The sequence below is a fragment of the Biomphalaria glabrata genome, chromosome 12 (genome assembly GCF_947242115.1).
Source record: "Biomphalaria glabrata chromosome 12, xgBioGlab47.1, whole genome shotgun sequence".
NCBI classification, from domain to species: Eukaryota; Metazoa; Mollusca; class Gastropoda; family Planorbidae; genus Biomphalaria; species Biomphalaria glabrata.
The window spans coordinates 6,035,133-6,057,406 of NC_074722.1; the positions used below are offsets into that span (position 1 = coordinate 6,035,133).

A 22,274-nucleotide genomic window follows, 5' to 3' on the forward strand; every position below is an offset into this window, starting at 1 on the left:
TCAAGTTCTTCGCCTTGTAGGCCATTTTCCTTGCCCGCTTCTCTAAATATTTTGTACATCGACATTTCCACTTACTTGTGCCTCGTCGTATCTCGTCGTGGTCGCCAGTTGTGAAGAAACAAGTCCTTTTACGTTTAAAGTGTCTTTTTAATTGTGGAACATTTTAACAAATACATATATATACACGGCAACGTTATGTACAGATCTCCTGCTTCACTCGCTGACCTTTCTCTCTCTCGTGTTTACACACTAGTCACTTCCCCCAAGTCCCCTAACTCTCGATACTCAACACTTGACCGTGTGTCACGGTTGACCACACAGCAACCGTGTCACCACAGATACATTACAACTAGGGGTGCACCGGATAGTACTTTTTGCCGGATAGTAAAATATGATATTTGGCCAGAGCTGGAGCCGAATACCTACATGTCTTGTAAATAGCTTGTGTTGCTGAGCATTTTTCAAAACTGTTAAATAACATATCTATATTCATAATAATTGTTTTCCTTTTATTTACCTTATTGCTTTAAACTCTGTTAATGATTAATGAATTAAGGCTTAACAATATTTATAACATATAGACCTATCACAAACTAATCTGTGTAGCATGTGTGTGTGTATTATGTATGAGTCCACCAACTGTAAAGGGGGTGTGTGGCATAGTCAATGTAAAATATGTAAATATATATTGAACTAGTTACCTATGTAAATCTTTCAAAAGTAAATTGCAATTTGGCTTGTATAGTGGGTGGATATATGTGTTCATGAATTTCAGACCAACAACTGGTCATTAGGCTTGTAATTTAAAGTCCAGGGACTGCTTCTGGCTTCAAGGGCTTAATACTGATAGTAGCTATTTGTTATTAGTTGGAATCTGAAGCGTTCTATATTTATTTTTTTAGATTAATTCATTTGCGGTGAACAATATTTTATTAACGGCGGGAACACCAATTCTACCTATTTATAGCTTAAACCTTAGATGATGACGAAGCATAGATTTAATTGTAGTCTGGTCTATTATTGAGATATAAGTAGTCTGGTCTATTATTGAGATCAATGTTTAAATCTACAACTATGCAGATCTAAGAGCATTAAGAAAACCAAATATAGAAGAAAAAAAACATCCACACCCTCCCTACCCACAAAAATAAATAGACTGTGTGTTCAACAGATTGTAACAACCTGGTCAGATAGAGGTAGTGGGCCTACACATGTAGTTCTAGTGTAGTGTGTATAGTTGATGGTGTTGGCCATCACATGTTTTTTTTCCTTGAGCATACGCAATAGTGTTAAGTGGTCAGGCAAAAAAATAACACATTGGCATGGTCAGTCAAGCATGAAGAAATCTGAGCCTTGTACTTTTCTCTACAAAATAATTAGTTACTGGCTTACTAGGCTATAAAATCAGTTTGTGTTCTGTGTGGAAAAAGGTCACTGTGTGTGATCTGTAGAGGTGTGGCTTGAAGTCCTGCCCTCAATTAAGATTAGCTATTAAGTAAACAAACTCAGTACCCTCGTGTGACCTCTAGAGAGTACCTACATCCATCGAATTTGCCTTATGGTCACCTGTCTATATGTGAACTCAATAAGATGGACTAAACAAACACAAACAAAAGAAGGTGGGGGGTTGTTCATCTCTACCTCTGGAGCGTGACATAGTTAAAAATATTACATGTCAACTAGCCCACTCAAAGGTCAAGACAAAATTTTAAAATGTGCCAGCCATCGCAGCTATATATGTAATTCGAATTTATAATGTAAAGTTTTATTTCTATTTAGATTAACACGCCTTGTCTTTGTACTAAAAGATTTTTGTGCATAGTCATAGTTTTAAAAGCACATTCTTTTATTTGAAACATAAACGTTAATGTTTGTAAAATGTTTGTTTGTAAAATGTTTTACATGTCATGTGGCCAGCACAACGACCAACCGCCTTTACTTTTAATGTCTGGTACCCGTTAGAGCTGAGTGGACTCAGAGGTGCCCAAAGATCCTGAAAATAATAATCCCATTCTTCACCAGGATTTGAACCTGGGACTCCCGGTTCAGAAGCTAAGCACTTTACCGCTCAGCCACTGCGCCTCCCCAAAGGATAAAGAGTTAAGACTTTGTTTTTCCCAAGATCTAACTAAAGAAGAGTTGCAAATTAATATAAAACATACTTTTAAAAGGCAGTGCTTAGCTACACAATTATTTGTCAGTTAAGCTTTATAAATAAAGGATTTTTTTTTTAGATAATAGTTTATAATCTCAAGTCTTAGATTTTGATAACAAAGTCAAAATAAATATACAACAAAATTTGTTCTTATGCATTTTTTATCAGTAAAAGAAGCTAAGTGACTGACCTGAGCAGGTGCTGGGTGGGTGATGGGTGTGGAGACTCCTGATGTTGATGTGGAGGTGGGTAAGGAAGGTGAAGGTGACTGACCCTGGCTGGCAATGTCAGAGCTGACACTTTCACTTGATGGGGAATCACTGAGATAATTGGGTGTCCGGTGTTTAAGATGACAACGACTCCTGACTTCTTCAGAGACAGAAACCAATGCTGTAGGGAAACAAGATCATTAGTTCTTGTCCTGTTTTAGTTTTACATCAACTTGTACCAAAGTTATATGATTTGAGCTTCAAAATTTTAGCTATCAAAAATAATTGCCAGAAATCATTGTGTCACTAGCCTAGCTGTACCTGCAAGATACGCCACAGTCTGTGAAGTGACCTCAAACTTATCTCTATTTGTAGGCTTGACTGTTATACTTAACAATTGATGTAGAACTCGAATGGTTCTAGAAACTGTGGTAGGTGCTGGGTGACGGAAACCTAAGGACAGATGACACAGTTTATTAGTACACTATCCTTTTTCAGGTATTGCTTTTTGTTTTAATGTCTAGCTTTTTTTCAAACTGGCTTATATGCAGGCCATTGTTATTTAGAAGAATAGCTTTCAAATCTGGCTAAGTTCAGGCAGTTTGGTCACACCAATTCTATTGAAATGTGTATATTTTAATTTTTTTTAAAGAAGTACCAACAGCCGTCAAGTCATTGACAAAACTGATCAGCATACAGTCCAAACTCTAACTTCTATACTGATATATAAATATTGATAGCCCAAAACTTTGTTATATCCGAATTAGCATTATTACTGCTAAATGGAAGAAAGATCTAAGACATAATAAGCTTTTTTATTTTATGCTGGTATGTACTTTGAGCTGCTGTGAAGAGATTCAATCAAATGTGATGTCACTTGCCTTTGAGCAAATGTCCAACAAGAGCAAAATTAAAATTCGTTTGAAAACTTAATCCCATGTCATGGTCCAACTGTTTGAAGTGCCACTCCAGGGGATCTCTGGCATTCATCATGACACGTTCTAAGGACTAGACACAAACACAGTGGTTACAAGTTACACACAGTGGTTACAAGTTACACAAGTCAAAACTAAGAGGCATTCATTGAACCAATAAAAAAACACTTGCTTCTACTAGCATGAAAGTGAATGTACACTTTGGTTTCTTATAGTTATAAGAAAGATTATTATTATTATATGACAGTATGTGTGCTTCTACTAGCATCATGAACTATGACAGTACACTTGCTTCTACTAGCATCAGAAATGATTACTTTTACTTCGCATTTAAGACAAGCAAAATATTATTTTTGAAATGCATAAATGACACTAAAAATTTTTTTTTTACAAATATTTTCTTAGTGCTTTCAGTTGAGAGTATTTAAAGAACAAATGCACTTGGCCATTAATTTACAAACTACTGGAGTGCAAATTTAAGCCTTTTATTTGTGCTTTTTTTCCAATAGAATATAGATCCATTAAGTAGCTGTTATTTGATATGTTTATTCCTCAGTTACTAGTTTATGACCTATGCTGAATGTTTTGGTCTCTACTTACTTTGTGTTCAAATAGCCCAGTGTTATCTAGAGTGTGAAGATTCTGCTCTAGGAGACCAAGGCCTGCTGCATACAATGATACTTCATCCAACTGTAGCACAGAGATTGCCACCCAGAACAAAAATTTGTGTATTGGAGATTCCTAGTTCAAAGAAAAGTCAGCTTTAACCTTCATCAGTCAATTGAAAACATCAGACAAGGCTTCATTTCACATCAGAACATAATATTTGTACAAATGTAACAGCATCAATTAGGCCATTAGAAGACCTTCATTAAAGAAAGCATAAAACTATCATTCGTAGAGGAATTTTTTAAATAGACATAAAAAATAAAACTGCTTGTACAATATTTTGCTACAAAATCTCCTTTTTGAGTTAACTCCTTGCCTCTCAGTGACATGAAGTATTTGCATCACCAACTTCAATTCAACTAATGTTACTGGTATATTGAATTGTACATTTTTTGTGTGCAAATAATTATCTAGTTGAAGAATTATTTCAATTATTCTCATTTATTCTTATTTAGCACTCGATGGAATCTTATAGCAGTTTCCTTGTTCACGGTGTTGCATTAATCCTATGGTTAGAACAAAACTTAAGATGTTATTGCAAAACCAACTTACAGGCTTCAACATGGGCTGTAACCTTGTCAGACACATGACCACAGCCTCTATCAAAGTTAAATCCATATAGGACTCCAAGGCCTACAAGACAAAAAGGATGGTAGATAATACAGTACATTGTCCAACATATTGGATAGTAAACACAAGTGCAACAAAATTTGTTTATCTAACAGCTTTGCAAACACAGCCACAATGTTTAGTTTATTTATTAGACACAGTTCTCAATAGTCTCTACGTTCAATAATCTCAGTGTTCCATTGTATTGTGTTCAATAGCCAGACTTCAATAGCCTTTACACTATGTTGTGATAATCTGATTGGCAATATACATGTTTTATAAATTGTTGTAAAAACAAATCTTAAGAGATAACAGGTTGAGGATGTTTTATACGGTCATTGGTATGTGTTTACTATTTTATACAATAGTTATTAAATTGTGTAGTACTCTAACAGCTAACAATTACATGCCAAGGAATGTTTAAATTGTCTTTCAACTATAGGAGATGTTCAGGAGCAACTAAACAACAACAAGGAGGCTAAATGGAACTTCAACATTGCCAACTCAATAATATAATATATAAAGAATATAAACAGTGCTAAAAAATACTTGAGCTACTAATGGAAGAGCTTTGACATGTGTATTGAGCTACTAATGGAAGAGCTTTGACATGTGTATTGAGCTACTAATGGAAGAGCTTTGACATGTGTATTGAGCTACTAATGGAAGAGCTTAGAGACGTGTATTGAGCTACTAATGGAAGAGCTTAGAGATGTGTATTGAGCTACTAATGGAAGAGCTTAGACATGTGTATTGAGCTACTAATGGAAGAGCTTAGAGACATGTATTCTAGTGAATAACAAGTGCAGACAAGTATCTCTACAACTTGTAAAAAAGTATACAGCCTATCCTCCCTTCCTTTGCTCTGTACACCAGATACACCAAGACGCAGCTATTTAGAGTTTCTCCAGCAATAGAAGAAAATCTCTTTAAAAAATAGTGAAATCATCTATTGCAAAGTATTGATTTAAAAGGCAGTGTGGTATTCTCAAAAGCAAGGAGCATCTATTAGATACCCTTTTTGTTTTCTTATGTTTTCCAGGTTTAATTTAAGCTAATTTTTATAATTTACTGCTGTTTTCTAAAATAATAAAAAAAAAAAAAGTTTATATATTAACATTATCATGTTGTAAATATTCTAACAGTTACACAGAAACAAAGATCTAGATCTAGATATGGAAACTGGTATACTTTTATAATTTTTTAAAAAGTTAACAAATTTCAATTCTAATTTTTTATTTACATTTAAATTGATTCTAAACATGTTAATTTAGCATAACAGGTACCCTTGTTTTTTACACCACAGTTGGGGTAAATTTTCTTTTTATAAAGTAGCATTTTTGGCAGAACACTACCAAGGGCAAAGAAAGTTTTCATGGGATCAGAAAGTCAAATAGAAGTTTAGTATACACACATAAAATATATATAGATATAATTTCATAAACAAAATTTGGCCTAAATGTTCCATATTCACTATATTTTAGTGCTAAAACTGGACACAGCATGCAGATTTAAAAATTGCAGAAAAATCTATAGGGAGCTACTAAAGCAATAAAAACATCAACTACGAAGCACAATTAAAGGAAAATACAAATGACAATAAGCATTACAAAAAAAAAATGGTCAAACCAATATCAAACTAGAAGAGAAATATTTCACTTCAAATTAATGAATAAAACATGCAGATGGTGTTCTAAAGTAAAAAAAAACAATGGGGGGGGGGGGTGTATTCAAATGTTAATAAAAAGATGTGAAAGAGAACTTAAGGATGTGACTTGAAGCCTTTAAGGTTGCAACCTAAGGGGTTGACCTCAGACCTACTCAACTAGACTGTGATTTGACAAATGCCCTCAAAGGGTGAAGCATCAAGCATGTACTCAACTAGACTGTGATTTGACAAATGCCCTCAAAGGGTGAAGTATCAAGCATGTACACAACTAGACTGTGATTTGACAAATGCCCTCAAAGGGTGAAGTATCAAGCATGTACACAACTAGACTGTGATTTGACAAATGCCCTCAAAGGGTGAAGTATCAAGCATGTACACAACTAGACTGTGATTTGACAAATGCCCTAGCACTCAAAGGGTGAAGCATCAAGCATGTACTCAACTAGACTGTGATTTAAGGCTTGCCCTAACAATGAAAGGGTGAAGTATCAAGCATGTACTCAACTAGACTGTGATTTAAGGCTTGCCCTAACAATGAAAGGGTGAAGTATCAAGCATGTACTCAACTAGATTGTGATTTAAGGCTTGCCCTAACAATGAAAGGGTGAAGCATCAAGCATGTACTCAACTAGATTGTGATTTAAGGCTTGCCCTAACAATGAAAGGGTGAAGCATCAAGCATGTACTCAACTAGACTGTGATTTAAGGCTTGCCCTAGCAATGAAAGGGTGAAGCATCAAGCATGTACTCAACTAGATTGTGATTTAAGGCTTGCCCTAGCAATGAAAGGGTGAAGCATCAAGCATGTACTCAACTAGACTGTGATTTAAGGCTTGCCCTAACAATGAAAGGGTGAAGCATCAAGCATGTACTCAACTAGACTGTGATTTAAGGCTTGCCCTAACAATGAAAGGGTGAAGCATCAAGCATGTACTCAACTAGACTGTGATTTAAGGCTTGCCCTAACAATGAAAGGGTGAAGCATCAAGCATGTACTCAACTAGATTGTGATTTAAGGCTTGCCCTAACAATGAAAGGGTGAAGCATCAAGCATGTACTCAACTAGATTGTGATTTAAGACTTGCCCTAGCAAAGAAAGGGTGAAGCATCAAGCATGTACTCAACTAGACTGTGATTTAAGGCTTGCCCTAACAATGAAAGGGTGAAGCATCAAGCATGTACTCAACTAGACTGTGATTTAAGGCTTGCCCTAGCAATGAAAGGGTGAAGTATCAAGCATGTACTCAACTAGACTGTGATTTAAGGCTTGCCCTAGCAATGAAAGGGTGAAGTATCAAGCATGTACTCAACTAGATTGTGATTTAAGGCTTACCCTAACAATGAAAGGGTGAAGCATCAAGCATGTACTCAACTAGATTGTGATTTAAGGCTTACCCTAGCAATGAAAGGGTGAAGCATCAAGCATGTACTCAACTAGATTGTGATTTAAGGCTTGCCCTAGCAATGAAAGGGTGAAGTATCAAGCATGTACTCAACTAGATTGTGATTTAAGGCTTGCCCTAACAATGAAAGGGTGAAGCATCAAGCATGTACTGACCACTGAAGCATCAAGCATGTACTGACCACTAAGACTGTACTTTGAAGCATGCCCTGACACTCAAAGGGTGAAACATCAAGCATGTACTCACAAAAATATCCCTGACCTTCATCATAATTTTGAGCAGTTGTTTGACTTCAGAGTCTACCACAGTCTTGCTAATACATCCAAACACAATGATAGCTCTGGGCTGCAGGGCTGGATTGTATTGAAAAGCAAACCTACAAAAAGACAATGAATTCAAACCCTTTTTTTTTTAAACAGCTTCTCAAGAAGTGATCATGGGACTCAAAGAGACAAGAATCTAAATAATTAAAAAAAATAAATTGAAATTCTAACTCTAGTTGTTTTATTTTCATTGCTGTTGTATAGCACATTTTTCATGCTACAACATTGCTCAGGGCACTTTGGTCAATCTCTTTTGTGAATATGTGGGAGAAGGGGGTAACTGGGAGGTTTCTGTTCTGCCTTAATGATTCCCTTAAACATACTCAGCTTGAATCAGAATTCAAATTTGAGCCCCCTAAGCTACCTAAGTGTTTTTTTTTACTAGTCACACATTCCAAAGCTTGTATATACCAAGGACAATTTCAACCCAATGCTTTAACAGCTTTTGTATAGATACATCTTATCAAATATCTGTACAAACTGAACGTACACATTCTTTTAAAGCCTACTAACTTCTTAAGGGTGGCTAAAATAATTCTCTTAAACATATGAAAAAAATTGTTTTACCTTCTGGCCAAATCGGTCCACTGTTGTAGCCAATCACAGTTAGGAATGTCTTTCATACATGCCTGGAAGGGAAAAAAGGTTTGATTTGTCTAACATAAAGATACAAGATGTTTTTAGATAATTAATAAACATGAGCCCATAGTATGACCTACCTCCATTATCTCCAACAAAGCATCAGCAATGGCTTCTAATGAACTGAGAGGCATCTTCTCATTTTCAGGTGGTGACATTGTGAAGCTCCTGTCCCCAGGTCTGAAGCTGGTCCTGAAAGCACTGACAGCTGCAGACTTCACAGTGCTGATGCCAAACAGTTGGTAGAATTTGGGCAGGGAGAACTCTGCCAGACTCAGCTTCAACACTTGGAGAGTGCTCTCTGTGTAGGAGGACATCAACAATGTACAGACACAGTGAAAACTGTTCATATTACCCAAGATCATGAAACAACATTGGGGACATTTTATAGAGTATCTGAAGAGCAACAATTAATGTTTGTCCTGTTACTTAGAAAGTGTGTACAGGTATACAATTTTTGTTTGTAAAAAAAATAATTTCATAACAATGAATTTCAGCTGTTTATAATTGATGCACATTGTTAGTTTCAAACTCTGCACCCATCCTTTTTTTTTTGAGGATCCTATGTAAAATTTATGTTAAACCATAGAGATTTGATCCTTATCTTATAGTTTAACTAATTATGCAATGAACTTGTCATGATGAGACTACACGAGTCAAATGGTTCTCATGTTTTAGAAGGTTGGGAACTGCTGACAATCAACTCACCTGAGAAATGTAGCTGTGAACATGTACACAATGAGTGGATGATGTTAATGACCAGACCATGTGTGGAGGCTCGCAAGGATAATGGACCAGTGGATACTAACAAGGTCACAATGTGGAACAAGAATGGTAAATGGCTAGCCACTGAAATGAAATTATTGAAACTTGTTCTAGAGAATAACTTATACAAGATTTTTTTTTTAAAATCTACATCTAAACAATTTAAACACAAACTAAACCAGTATAAATGATTGTGATCAGAGAGTCTTACCATCCAATGAATTATTGAAAGACAACATGAGTAAATATCTAGCTAAGATAGCAATATCATCCCACATCAGATGTTGTTCTAATGTGAAGGTGGGAGATGTACATGTTTTATCAATCAGCTGAAAATGAAAATCAACTTGTATCAAACAATTTTTTTAAATTAATTAAACTTGACTCATGAAAAGACAGAACTATAATGTAAGAAACTTAAGTAAACCAATGCAATATATAGAAACTCAAGTTAAATACATACTCAACAGAGTTGGGGGCGCGGTGGCTGAGTGGTTTAACACTTGGCTTCTAAACCTGGGTTTGAATCTCGATGAAGACTGGAATTTTTAATTTCTGGACTATGGGTACTGACTTTAGTTGGGGAAAGTAAAGGCATTGGTGATTGTACTGGTCACATGACACCCTGCTTGCTAACCATTGGCTAAAGAAATAGATGACCTTAACATCTGCCTTATAGATCGCAAGGTCTCAAAAGAGAACTTTACTTACCCGACATAGTCTGCCGATGACTTTGCGTGACACAAGAAGAACATTTGCAGAAGTGAGTGCTACAGCGGTGTCTGCCATGATCTCAGCCTGTATAGACCCTAGACCACCTGTCACACTTCTCTGTCAAATGTCAAGCATAACAACATTCAAATATGACTTGAAACATTCAAATATGACTTGAAATAAAACATTCAAATATGACTTGAAACAAAACAACATTCAAATATGACTTCAAACAAAACAACATTCAAATATGACTTGAAATAAAACATTCAATTATGACTTCAAACAAAACAACATTCAAATATGACTTGAAATAAAACATTCAAATATGACTTCAAACAAAACAACATTCAAATATGACTTGAAATAAAACATTCAAATATGACTTCAAACAAAACAACATTCAAATATGACTTAAAATAAAACATTCAAATATGACTTCAAACAAAACAACATTCAAATATGACTTAAAATAAAACATTCAAATATGACTTCAAACAAAACAACATGCAAATATGACTTAAAATAAAACATTCAAATATGACTTCAAACAAAACAACATTCAAATATGACTTGAAACAAAAAAACATTCAAAAAGGACTTGAATTAAATATAAACTAATAAAGTTAACTCTTGATCTTTAAAGATATTGTTAGCTTGTACACGTCCAAACAACTGCTGCCCAATGCTCACCTTAATAAAGCTGTCCAGCACCATGTCCAGCAGATCTCCTATCTGTCCAATGTTTCCCCAGATCTTGGCCTGGATAGATGGATACATCTCCACCTCCTCTATGGTCATAGTAATCAACTTGTCTAAAATTAAGGCCACTTTCTGCCTTTTGTTTTCATCCGACTGTTTACAAAATCTAGTGAGAGAACAAAAGCAATGCAGATACATTTTGGTTCATGTATCAAAGAATGTCAATAGAAAGGCCAAGACAAAAAACCCAAACTGAAGAAGATTAAAACTAAAACAAATACTTGAGCCCCCCCTTCAGTCAATTTAGATGATGATGTAAATATCAAGTCACAATTATGTGATTTCTCTCACCTTTAAGCATTGCAGATTTCTAATCAAATAATATAGAATGCAAGTGAGAAAACAACAAATTTGAACTTAGATTAGTTGAAACTGTGTCATTGGAACAGGCCCAGTGTTTTCACTTTACACAATGACTCAGTATAATCAAACAAATTTACTGAATCAACAGAATAATCCTTTCACTTGAACTATTTATGAACTAACAGACACCTCTTGTTCTTGCATCCCTTTATATCATAGCAATGTGTATGGTTTAGGATCTACTAGAAAGCAAAAGAAAATCAAAATCATCTCTTAACTGCTCTACTTGACCAGAAACTCCTGAACTACTTATGCAGCTTGTGAATTAGTGACACCAAGAATAATAAATGACAAATTGTAGTTATTAATTACTAATTGTTAGAAAATTGCTTTTTGTCTTTTAAATCTGTAGTATTATACATTCAAAATATTGATGTCTACAAAATGAACTTGTGTGTGGAGAAAAATAGTGGAGAGCATCACTTTGCAAAGACTTGTACAAAGAGGAGACACACATCAAAGGCTGGTGCATGATAGCTACTAAACACCGAAGAAAAATTGTTGAAGTTTCAAGTGTAGCATTTATATAATTTCTGCAAGAGTTAGCATTTTTATTTTTTAAAGGTTAATACCAAAGAAAGTGAGAGAGAAATCAACTCCTCACCTGGTCAAGTTAGGTAACCAAGGTGTAATGTACTCTAAGCACAAATGTTTCATCTCTATATTAGAGTTGCCAAAGCCTTGGATACACTCCTCCAAGAACTCCAAGGTCAGATGTGGCTCTTTAGTGGACAGTTTCTCACTGATAGATTTGATGAAGATTGTGTTGTTGGCTGGAATACAGAGCCCTGGGAAAGACAGACATCAGTGAACAAACTGTCAAACTTTACAAGTGAATTCTTTCTTTATAGTTAGACAAAATAAAGTAATATTAGATTAACAAAATAAAATATGGCAAAAATATTTTATATGCCTTATCATGAAGATGTTGACCTGTAAAATGCTTTTCCATTTTACAAATTTTGTATTAGGTGTAGTTAAATTTTCTATGACATTAAACCGTTTCAACACAAGATGAACAGATTTGTTACAATTACATTCAATACAAATGAAGTAAGAAGGATTGATTGTTATCTAACACACACACTTCTTTAAAAAACATTATTCTGCCCATAAGTGTTTAGGTCAACTATAATTTCAACGCTACAGTCATTGGTTTTCTTAGCTGATTCAGACAACCCACTTCATAGCATAATGTCACTTTGGAAGATAGAGTATTTGTACAAGTTCAAAGATATATATAATAAATTTGCTTTTATCCTTATGCTGTCATTAGGATTATATTTTTCTATTTGTGAGTTATGATATATTGCCACTACTTTACTTTTATAGTCTTTAGACTATACAGAAACTACTGCTAATAGAATGTACATTTTTTGAAACCCTTTATTTCTAATAGAGTTCTGCTAATCCTAGTCTTCAAAGCTTGTTGACACTTCATGTATCCACTGTCTACCTAGAGAATAAAAATGTATCCTACCATTGGTCTCCAGCAACTGTCCTTCAATCTTCAGGTCAAATGTCTGGGTCAATGCACACAGTAAGTTATAGGCTGCAGACCTGAGACTGGGATCTGAACTGCCCAAGTTCAATAATGCCTGCAATATAGAGACCATCATTAGAGAATAACATGTCAAGTCCAACAGTTTCATTTCAAAAGTATTCATAGATTAATCTAATTCTAAGGGCATTTATTGCAGAAATCATAACAATTACATTATACAAGATAGTGCTAGCACAATGAGCGACTAGATAAATTACCCATTAGAAATGGATTCAAAGAAGACAAAACTAATGATGTTTATTAGTCAAACAAAGCTGACATTTCTTTTGTATTCATGCTTCTAAAAAATGACCATTTTTGCTTAATTTATTCTGACTGTGCCCTAATCCAATAAACAAACAAAAAACTCCCAGACTGTGACATAATGACAATAAATGACCGACAGGTAAGAATAGGTACAAATGTAGCCACACAGAACACGTTGACTTTCAATTAAAAAATTCAATTTTGAATAGAAAATAGAAGGCAAGAGAAGTCTAAAGAAAATCTGAAAGACCTTTTGAGGAAAACTGAAACTGTGCACCAAAAGGCTAAACTGAGAAAATGCTAAGAAAGCTGTTTCAATACAAACCACATTTAGAAGTGTTCCTGGCACATCTTTGGGGCGAATCTTTGTGTGGACTGTTACAGTATCCTGTTAGAATCATTAGAAACAGTTTTAGTTTCAGGATTATATTGAGGTGAAAGTATTATGGAATATCAAATTAACATAATGTTTGAAAATCAGGCCAAATTATATTTTAATAATATATTCTAATAACATATCCTAAACAAATAAAACACCATACTGGCTGTGAAAGCTCCCATCTTGTACGTATATGGATAATGGCTTGTACAATATTGTCACAGTCATTGTGGATGAACGACAGAGGTCCAGTTTCATTGGCTATTGTCAGCGTAAACTGATTATCATCTACCAAGCAGACCTAGCAATGTATAACAGATGTACTAACAATTAACACATGTCAAATGGATACTGAAAAAAAACTGATATAACTAAAATAAGTAATGTTCTTCCCATTAACTCTTTAAAAACTGATACACTTTCTTCATGTTACTAAAAAGGGTAATAAACATTATACAAATAATTGTTGAATATGAATTTCCCTACCCTTATACTGACTTTACAATTTAAAGAGAAAATGGAAGATTGAACTAATGTATCAGGTTGTTGATAAGTACATGAGGTAATTAGGACAATTATGGTATGTGTACTAAGTTATGGTCCCTGGGGTTAGTCATGACTCCGGCACTAACACCTACCTCCTCAATCTCAGCAGCATAATACACATCATTCAGTAGGACTTGATGACCAAGCACTTTACTTTTCTCCGAGGATGTGACTTGAATGGCACTGGGTCCCACCTAAGTGAAGGAAAAACACATTAGTAAGACAGCAATAATCATCCCAATTAGTGGGCTGAGAACTGTTGAATGTAAAATATGCTTTGTTTGTTAATGTTATAAACAAACCCAAAATGAAAGTACTATAAAGGCCACTGAACTAATGAGGTACCTTGATGGCCACTTTGGTATCCTTGTGTGAAAGCTTGAGGGCATTGTTGAACACCTTCAGGTCCTCTTCTAATGACATGGTTGTACCTGGCAGTTTCTGAGACTCTGCTTCAATGTACTCACTCAGTTTGGCTGGATGGTCAATGAAGATAAGTTTTCTGTTGTTCTGTTAAGGAAGATATCAAACAAATTATACATTTCCAAACACCACACTTTGGATTACAACAAATCTTACATTGTATTCTATATAAACATTCCTCATGCACATGAAACTAGATTGAAGAGTCTAGATTGCTGACTTGGAAGTTTTCATTCAGAAATGAACATTATTAGGCCCTAGCCTAAACCTCTTGCAGGAAGGAATGGGGTGGAGGGGGGGCTAGGTTTAAAACACAGACCAGCAAGAGGATAGATCAATGTGCATACTACATAACCAGGCAGTCATAACTGGCTTGACCTTACTACCATATGCACTAACAGGGAAACTGTCATAACAAAAAGTGCCAGCTCTGGGATTACAGTTTTTATTTGAACTTATTTAAAATAAGTTCACAGATTCTTTCAAAAAGAAAAAAACTAATTTATGAAAAACAACAGATTTATTTTCCTTAAAAAATAACCAAAGAATAAATTTAAAATTAAAATGTGTAAAAGAAAAACACATTTCAATAGAATCAATCAAAATCAATGATCAAAAGGTAAGACAAGTGAAATGACAAGTACAAGTCATTTGAACAAAACAATGTCTCTAAAGGCAGCTAATGACATGTGTTTACCTTGAGAGATGAGAGTATCCTGTCATGGTACTTGGTATACTCTCGAACCCAAGAGTTACAGTTATAAATATAAGCTGCAGTGATGTTTTGGTAGACATTCTCTGGCATGACCACAAACCACTTGTTCAAGAAGTCAGTCTGAAAAGGTGAAACTATGGCTTTCAATTTAATGTCACAATAAACTCTGCCACACAATCTTATTCCAATCAATCAATCAATCAAGACATAGAGGCCTAGCCTTGAGTCTTATCTTTGGTGATAGTTGGAACTAGAATGATGTGACAAAAAAGGAAAACAAGCTTGTGATATAAAAACTTATGGTTGAGGAGACCTGAGAGGTGCTAGGAAAAAGTCAAGGTTCATTCATTTATATTAACACCTTAGCTTAATAAATCTATTTCATGTGAATTCATTAATGTGATTCAGAGATACAATTATTCTTGTTAGTTTTATTTAAGTGAACACTTCTCAAGTGTTTTATTCATTAAGATGTGTTGAAATCATGTGGGGAAAAAAGGTTCTGCTAAATATACTATTGCAACTTGGGATCTACACAAATACAGTGTAACACAATGCCACAATAACTATTTATGCTTAGAAATATTACAGCCATAGTAAATCTAAAACTTAACCATTTCTATAGTTTTGAACTCAATGTTTTGTCACGGAATACAGACATAGATTTGGACTCACTCTAAACCTGTTCTCTGAGCAGGTATGTGTGAAGTCAATGACTAGCTCAAAAGGTTTGTTGTAGAATGGTTTCAATGTGAGCAATACATGGTAGATGAGCAAATCTCCATTAATTTCACCCACTCTGTAACAATGAAAATGTCAGCAATTACTTTCCCCTAACAACAAATCACATATACATTCTTCTATAAATATTTTCTGGAAGCACTCAGTGTACAAGATGTCAAGAAATGAGCTTAAAGCTGTAAGTTTGTTTATTAAATCAAATATACTTTCAAGAAACAAAGAGATCAAATGTAAACAAATAGATTTGAATAATAACTAGTTTTCAATAACTTCCTCATATATTCTTCACTTCAAATGTTTTCAGACCTGGAAAATGTTTTATTTTGAAAGCAGAGCACTAAACACTCAAACTCATGTCAGTGAGTGTAGTATAATATTCAAGAGACATGGAAGAGAAAGCAGACAAAAACCGACTATCAACAAGCAAGATGAGTTGGCATAAATAAAAGTCTGAAATCAGGAGACAATATTCCACAGGGGAGAAAGATGATCCATTTTATTGGTTGTAACTGAATGATCTTTACAAAGATATCTTCATAGAGGGATGGAAGAAGTGAATGAAAAGACTTGTAAAACTACAGTGAGCTATTGTAAATCTTGCACTTTTTTTTCCTAATAAACTGATCAATAGGGAATAGACACTATCACTAGATACAAAATGTCTGACAACACTACAAATATTCCTTCAATAAATATTTAAAAATTAAAAATTTACTCTTTGGATGAGCATCTTCAACAAATATTTCAGAAGATATGAAATGAAATTCACTGCACACTAAAATATAATTTCTGATAGTAAAATACACTCTATCGCAGTAAGGCCTAAAACATTTTGGTTTTCTTTTCACTTTCATATTAGGTTTATGACACAATTAGTAAATAATTGCTACTATTTATCTTTCACTGCACAACTCATAAAACAGACCCAAGGTAACAATATGTGTTAGTGAAAAAAAAAGCTCAGAATTATTCATGTGTCATTTGATCCTATAGACTGCCAGAGACCAAGACTAGAGTAAGCATTACAGTAACACTTCAATGGAAAATTTCAAAAGAGTTGAATTGAAAAGAAAAATTATCACATCTCATATTCATAAAGAACAAAATGTACATGTGACGGACTTTCAAAATTACTGAATCATTGTTTAGGCCTGAGAAGAATATCCTACAACCCTAGTACATTCAAACTAAACTGGCTAAAGTTGCCATAGCTAAATGTTGTGCAATGCCCTTACTTGTATCTTCTTGCCACATAGTAAAAGACAGGGTTCCCCATTTTGGAAGTGCCAGCCTGATAGAAGATGTGCAAGTTCTTCAGGGATTTGAACTCATCTTTTTCATGCATGTTTTGCTTGGACATAATCTCCTCAAACTTGGTACTGGTCATATCCATGGAACTCCACCTGGTTAGAGTCATAGGTTTTTACAAGTCAGTCATCCAAACAGGATATGCTTATAGAGAAGTACACTGTCAAGGGAAGTATATATATTTCATGTACAAGCTTTCTCAGTGTCATTGTCACAGTCCGATCAGGCTGTACCTGACATTCTTATAGTTGAGCCTTATGTAGATTCTAATTACAATTTTAAGATGGCATATCAAATGCACTTAACCAGAAACCTAATTTTAGTACCAATGTGTTCTGAGGATCCAGAAGTGGGTTACTCAACACACAAAGTGCTGATTTTGTAACCAAAAATTCTATGACATGTTGTTCATGTGTTAGTGATAAAAATAACTACACCTGTAAATTAACCTACATCTAATCAACTAGAATAGATACTTAAATAAAATTGAGCTTAGTTGAAACTGAACTAGTCCTAATAGCACATTGCACCTAACATCACATAAACATAACATTGCACTAAACAGACTGATCACATGTGTACACTAAAGAGTTCATTCTATTACAGAAGAAATGTCTCCACATACAACTAAACAAAAAAAACAACTTACTGTGAATCAAGAGGTCTGTGCTCTGGGGGGCCCAGATATGCCAGAAGAGTAGCCATCTTATCAAAAGGTCTTCTACCAACTGCTTTATGATCCCTGTAGTAGTTGTAGAAAAGGATAGAAATGCCCTAGATTGACACACCGTACACTAACTAAGGACTTAAAATAACCACACTCTGCTAAATCAAACACAATGTTTAGTAGGGAACTACATTTTTAAAAAAATGTGTTGCTGAAACATATCATTGAAGTACAATGTTAAATATAATAGCTTATGTAAACACAATGTTAAATATAATAGTTTATACAAATTTAAATGAATACTTTTTAGTGTTTAATGAAAGGGTTCTACAAATATTGTGTCCAGATTACTTCAATACACAGTCAAGTGAAACATAGGAAGCATTCAACGTAGAAAAATGTGAAAAGAATGTTCCTGAGCTAACGCTTCTAAAAACAGAGCCACCCTTGTCCATGCTTGTAAACAAACACCAATTGAGTGCCATTTAAAGATGGCAAACTTCCGTTTTCACATTTTTACATTGAACTCTTCAGATGTACATGCAAAAAGAGAAAAAACAAATATGTGTCAATGATTTATTACCAAAGTCCCCAGTCTACTGGTTCAACTATGAAGTGTAAACTGAGCACTAGAGAGTTAAGCTCACATGCAACTAGCCAACAATCAAGTTAAAATTATCCACACCAAGTCAACACCTAGAGTAAGTAAAATCCTATCACAACAGCTTTTCATAAAATAGCAACACTACATCATTTTTCCTCCTCTGAAATTGCTTTGAATAGCAATCACACTGCACACCTCTAGTGCTAGATTAGTTACCACAACAATTAAAACTATACACAAATATATTGTTTTTTTTTTAAACTTTAGTAAGTCTGGATTCATCCTAGTTTGTAGTCTAATCTCTTATGTCTAAAAATGTCTATTTAGAATGCTAGGAAATAACCTCAATATGTCTATTTAGAATGCTAGGATATAACCTCAATATGCAAAGTAAGCTAAGCATTCATATGACAAGACCACTAAACCATACATGTACACATTATATAGGTCTGTGTCCTAGTAATATGAGACTAAAGCAAAGACAGTAAACACTGTATAATATGATAAAGTAAAGCTCTTTTTACAAGTATAAAATTTCAAATACATTTCCTAATATATATGGACAAAGAATACTATATAGTCTACTGCAATTTATATATAGCAGCTGACGACATGGAAAAGTGGAGGGATTTAGTTACTTTGAACTGTCACAGAACCCTACAACAAAAGTCAAGGGACAGAAGATGATATGACTGCAATTTAGCAAACTAAATCTTTTTGTTTCATCTCATTTACTTTTTTGTCTTTTGACTCTTAGTCTATGCACACTTATGTTGTTGTTGTTTTTTTTTGTTTATATATAGACCTGTTCTTTTTAATAGTACTTTTTAAAGCAAAAATAAATTTTTCTAAGCAAAATATCAGCTTTTCACACTTTGGTTTAAATAAGATTGAAATAGATGCACATAAAACTTAGCTGATATTTAGATCTAGCTAGTTTTATACTGTCACAAGCCAAGAAATTTGAAGTTAATTTTGTAAAAACCATCCTTCGGTTTTATTAATGATATTTATACTCCATGGACATGTACAAATATATTTTTCAAAAACATTTTTTTTTTTAATTTTAAATCTTCAAAAACTATAACATTTTGACTTTAAAATTAGGCCTTTAAATCTTCAAAAACTATAACATTTTGACTTTAAAATTAGGCCTTTAAATCTTTAAAAACTATAACATTGTGACTTTAAAACTAGGCCTTACATTTCTTTTGTGATTGAAACATTTTTAGTGAAACAAAATACACATTTTGTCATGACAAACAAATTCAATGATGTTTGAGGTGTTTACAAAAAAGTCTATCAGAATGCAGAAAATATAGAGTTACTATATACATTTCCTAGTGCAATAAAAATAAGCCAATTCATTTTAGTATACTTGCTAATGTCTAAAGTTGCTAAAATATATTGTATTCCCAAACATTAGAAACTAAACAACAAACACAATCTTTTTTAAAAAATTTCATTAAAAAGACTCCAAATGGTCATAGAGAACAATTGATATCTTTAATGAAATATTCTAGAAATCTTCCAATTTAAATAAATGTAAGACTCTTAATGGTCATTGAGCTCAACTGATATTTTGTAATTAAATATTCTAGAAATCTTCCAATTTAAATAAACGTCAAGTTCTAAATTACTATGAATTCTATCACATGTTAGCACATAAATCTTTACACAATATTGTTTAGACCAGATAATTAGATCATTAGGCTCAAATGTTAACACAATACTTAATTTATCTTTACTAAATATTCTTTAAAATTAATTGAGCTCCACTGCATTTAAAAATATTAACATTCAAGTCTCTATCTTCTTCAAACTTTTCTCTGACAACACATGAACTAAAGATGTAGCAGCAAGCAGACTATAGGACCAGTGTTATCAAACACCAAGACAAATGTTTCATTAGATTACAAGCCCATAGTAGACCACTGCTGCATTACATAAAACCCAAAATAATAAATAGACTACATAGCATTGGAACAGAGAGCAAAGTTAGCCAGCTTGCTAGACGCCTTTTTTAAAGGCTTGAACACAGATTCTTAAAACATTCCACTTCATATATTTTGGTTTTAATTCCGTTTTCATTTCAAAAAAGTTACAACCAATGGTAAGTGCAAGTATTTCTGTTTCTAGACTACACGCATGGTGAGTTCACTTCCTGTTCCAAAACGTATATTAGTATCAATACATACAATCGTTGCTGCCCTTCTGCTGCCTCGCAAACGAAGTTTTCTGTCAGAACCTCCAAGCTGGGAGGGAGGAAGAAAGATGTATGGGAGGCTGTTGGCCCAAGAGTCTTACAAACATAAAGTAGGACCAAACGAAACACAGAATCATCCTCAACTCTGACATTCATACCAGCAATAGTTTTCAAAGTTAAAATTTACATACAGCTGATGAACTTTTTTTTTTTATTTCATAATAATGTTTGATTTTAACAAAGATTTCTTACAGAGATCTAACTATAGTAATATGTAGTTTACTTTCCTACCAATGATTTCATTGAAACATCTAAAGAACTAAATCAAGAAAAATTGAAACATTTAAACACATTGTGATATCTATGAAATAGATTTATATAGTGATGAAAATGTCAACAATGAAATATTCATCCCAAGCCTAAAGCTTTAACATGCTCTAGTTGTCACATCTAGATGTCACATGATCCAAATAGGAAAACAGAAGTGAAAAATCACACCAATCCAATTGTGAGTGTCAGTGAACACACACACACAGAGATATCTAACACTTCTAAATCAAAGTCCATGAGTTAATGGCTACTGACTGTTTTTGTGATGTTTAGTATGACTGTTTCTAGACGTGTTTCAATTTTAAGTATTTTAGAGAAAAAAAAAAGGCAACAGCAACAACACATAGAATTATATGGAAAAGAGGGGAGATAATACATTCATTTAGTAATTCATAAAGACTGAACAAATCAAAGCTCAACTACAAATTATCTGCCTTGAATATGTTGTAATGTTAAGAACATACTTTGAATTGAACACACTCACTGTGTGTATGCACGATGACACAGTTAGTAGTGCTAGTAGCCTTGCTGAATAATCATGCATCCACATTAGATAGCCCACTACACTAGTCTAAGCCCCCTCTACAGGTAGTAGTATACATTGCTGGAAGCAGGAAGGTTGATATTTTAACAGTGACAACTGGTTCAGAACAGTTTGAGTTGTTCATAAATAAAACATGACTACTCAATTATGTCTTCATTACAGAACAGGCTTCAGTCAATAATAGTGTTGTAAACCTGTTCCCCCCCCCACCCCACCACTAACCATTTTTTTTCACATGTGAAGTAGTCTGATTTTTGTTTATTCTGCAGGGCTTCAAATGATCTCTGGAGTGTATAAGTGTGTTTAAGAACATTATTTTTGGATTTCTCAATTTAGGATTGTTCTCTTTTTTTTTGTGTTAGTGATTGTGATGAAATCAATTTGAAGCATTGTGAAAGTACTACTTTTACCAGGATTACTGACTCATTGTAATTGGAGTGCAATTTGGTAAGAAGTCCACAATTAAAGTGATAGCGGCGTCCTTGGAATCGGTGAGTTCTTATTTATTATTGTTCCAACCCATGTCATAATAATATTGAGAATGGGTCAAATATAAATAATACTGAAAATGTGTTGTACATCTGTTACTTTTTGAGAGTTTTTATAAAGACACATTTGAGTTTAGCAAAACCCAACAAAAGAATACTTAGGCTTTTGCCTTTTCATGCCCACAAATGAGTAACAAAAATAAAATTCTGAACATATCTAATGACTAACAATGCTTTTATTTTCTGCCTTTATACTTTGAAACAAATACTGATTTCAATACTGAATAAGAGCATACAG

General features: G+C 33.9%; 1 protein-coding gene across 10 annotated transcripts in view; it reads right to left on the bottom strand.

Moving 5' to 3' along the window:
* LOC106074483 (neurofibromin-like) overlaps positions 1-22,274 on the bottom strand; it is a 63,164-nt gene that overhangs the window by 9,416 nt on the left and 31,474 nt on the right. For 6 of the 10 annotated variants that reach the window (XM_056006433.1, XM_056006434.1, XM_056006435.1 and 3 more), the window contains exons 35-57: positions 20,607-20,663; positions 17,787-17,879; positions 17,065-17,232; positions 15,764-15,887; positions 15,071-15,208; positions 14,296-14,460; positions 14,043-14,144; positions 13,568-13,705; positions 13,351-13,413; positions 12,696-12,813; positions 11,820-12,003; positions 10,784-10,958; positions 10,088-10,207; positions 9,588-9,705; positions 9,320-9,460; positions 8,692-8,912; positions 8,540-8,601; positions 7,896-8,025; positions 4,521-4,601; positions 3,900-4,040; positions 3,246-3,372; positions 2,686-2,817; positions 2,346-2,545 (exon numbers count right to left, since the gene is read on the bottom strand). In XM_056006433.1, the coding sequence (XP_055862408.1) occupies positions 2,346-2,545; positions 2,686-2,817; positions 3,246-3,372; positions 3,900-4,040; positions 4,521-4,601; positions 7,896-8,025; positions 8,540-8,601; positions 8,692-8,912; positions 9,320-9,460; positions 9,588-9,705; positions 10,088-10,207; positions 10,784-10,958; positions 11,820-12,003; positions 12,696-12,813; positions 13,351-13,413; positions 13,568-13,705; positions 14,043-14,144; positions 14,296-14,460; positions 15,071-15,208; positions 15,764-15,887; positions 17,065-17,232; positions 17,787-17,879; positions 20,607-20,663 (2,998 nt within the window). The remainder of the gene's footprint in view (positions 1-2,345; positions 2,546-2,685; positions 2,818-3,245; positions 3,373-3,899; positions 4,041-4,520; positions 4,602-7,895; positions 8,026-8,539; positions 8,602-8,691; positions 8,913-9,319; positions 9,461-9,587; positions 9,706-10,087; positions 10,208-10,783; positions 10,959-11,819; positions 12,004-12,695; positions 12,814-13,350; positions 13,414-13,567; positions 13,706-14,042; positions 14,145-14,295; positions 14,461-15,070; positions 15,209-15,763; positions 15,888-17,064; positions 17,233-17,786; positions 17,880-20,606; positions 20,664-22,274) is intronic. The other 4 variants (XM_056006443.1, XM_056006441.1, XM_056006438.1 and 1 more) reach the window with 3 other exon arrangements.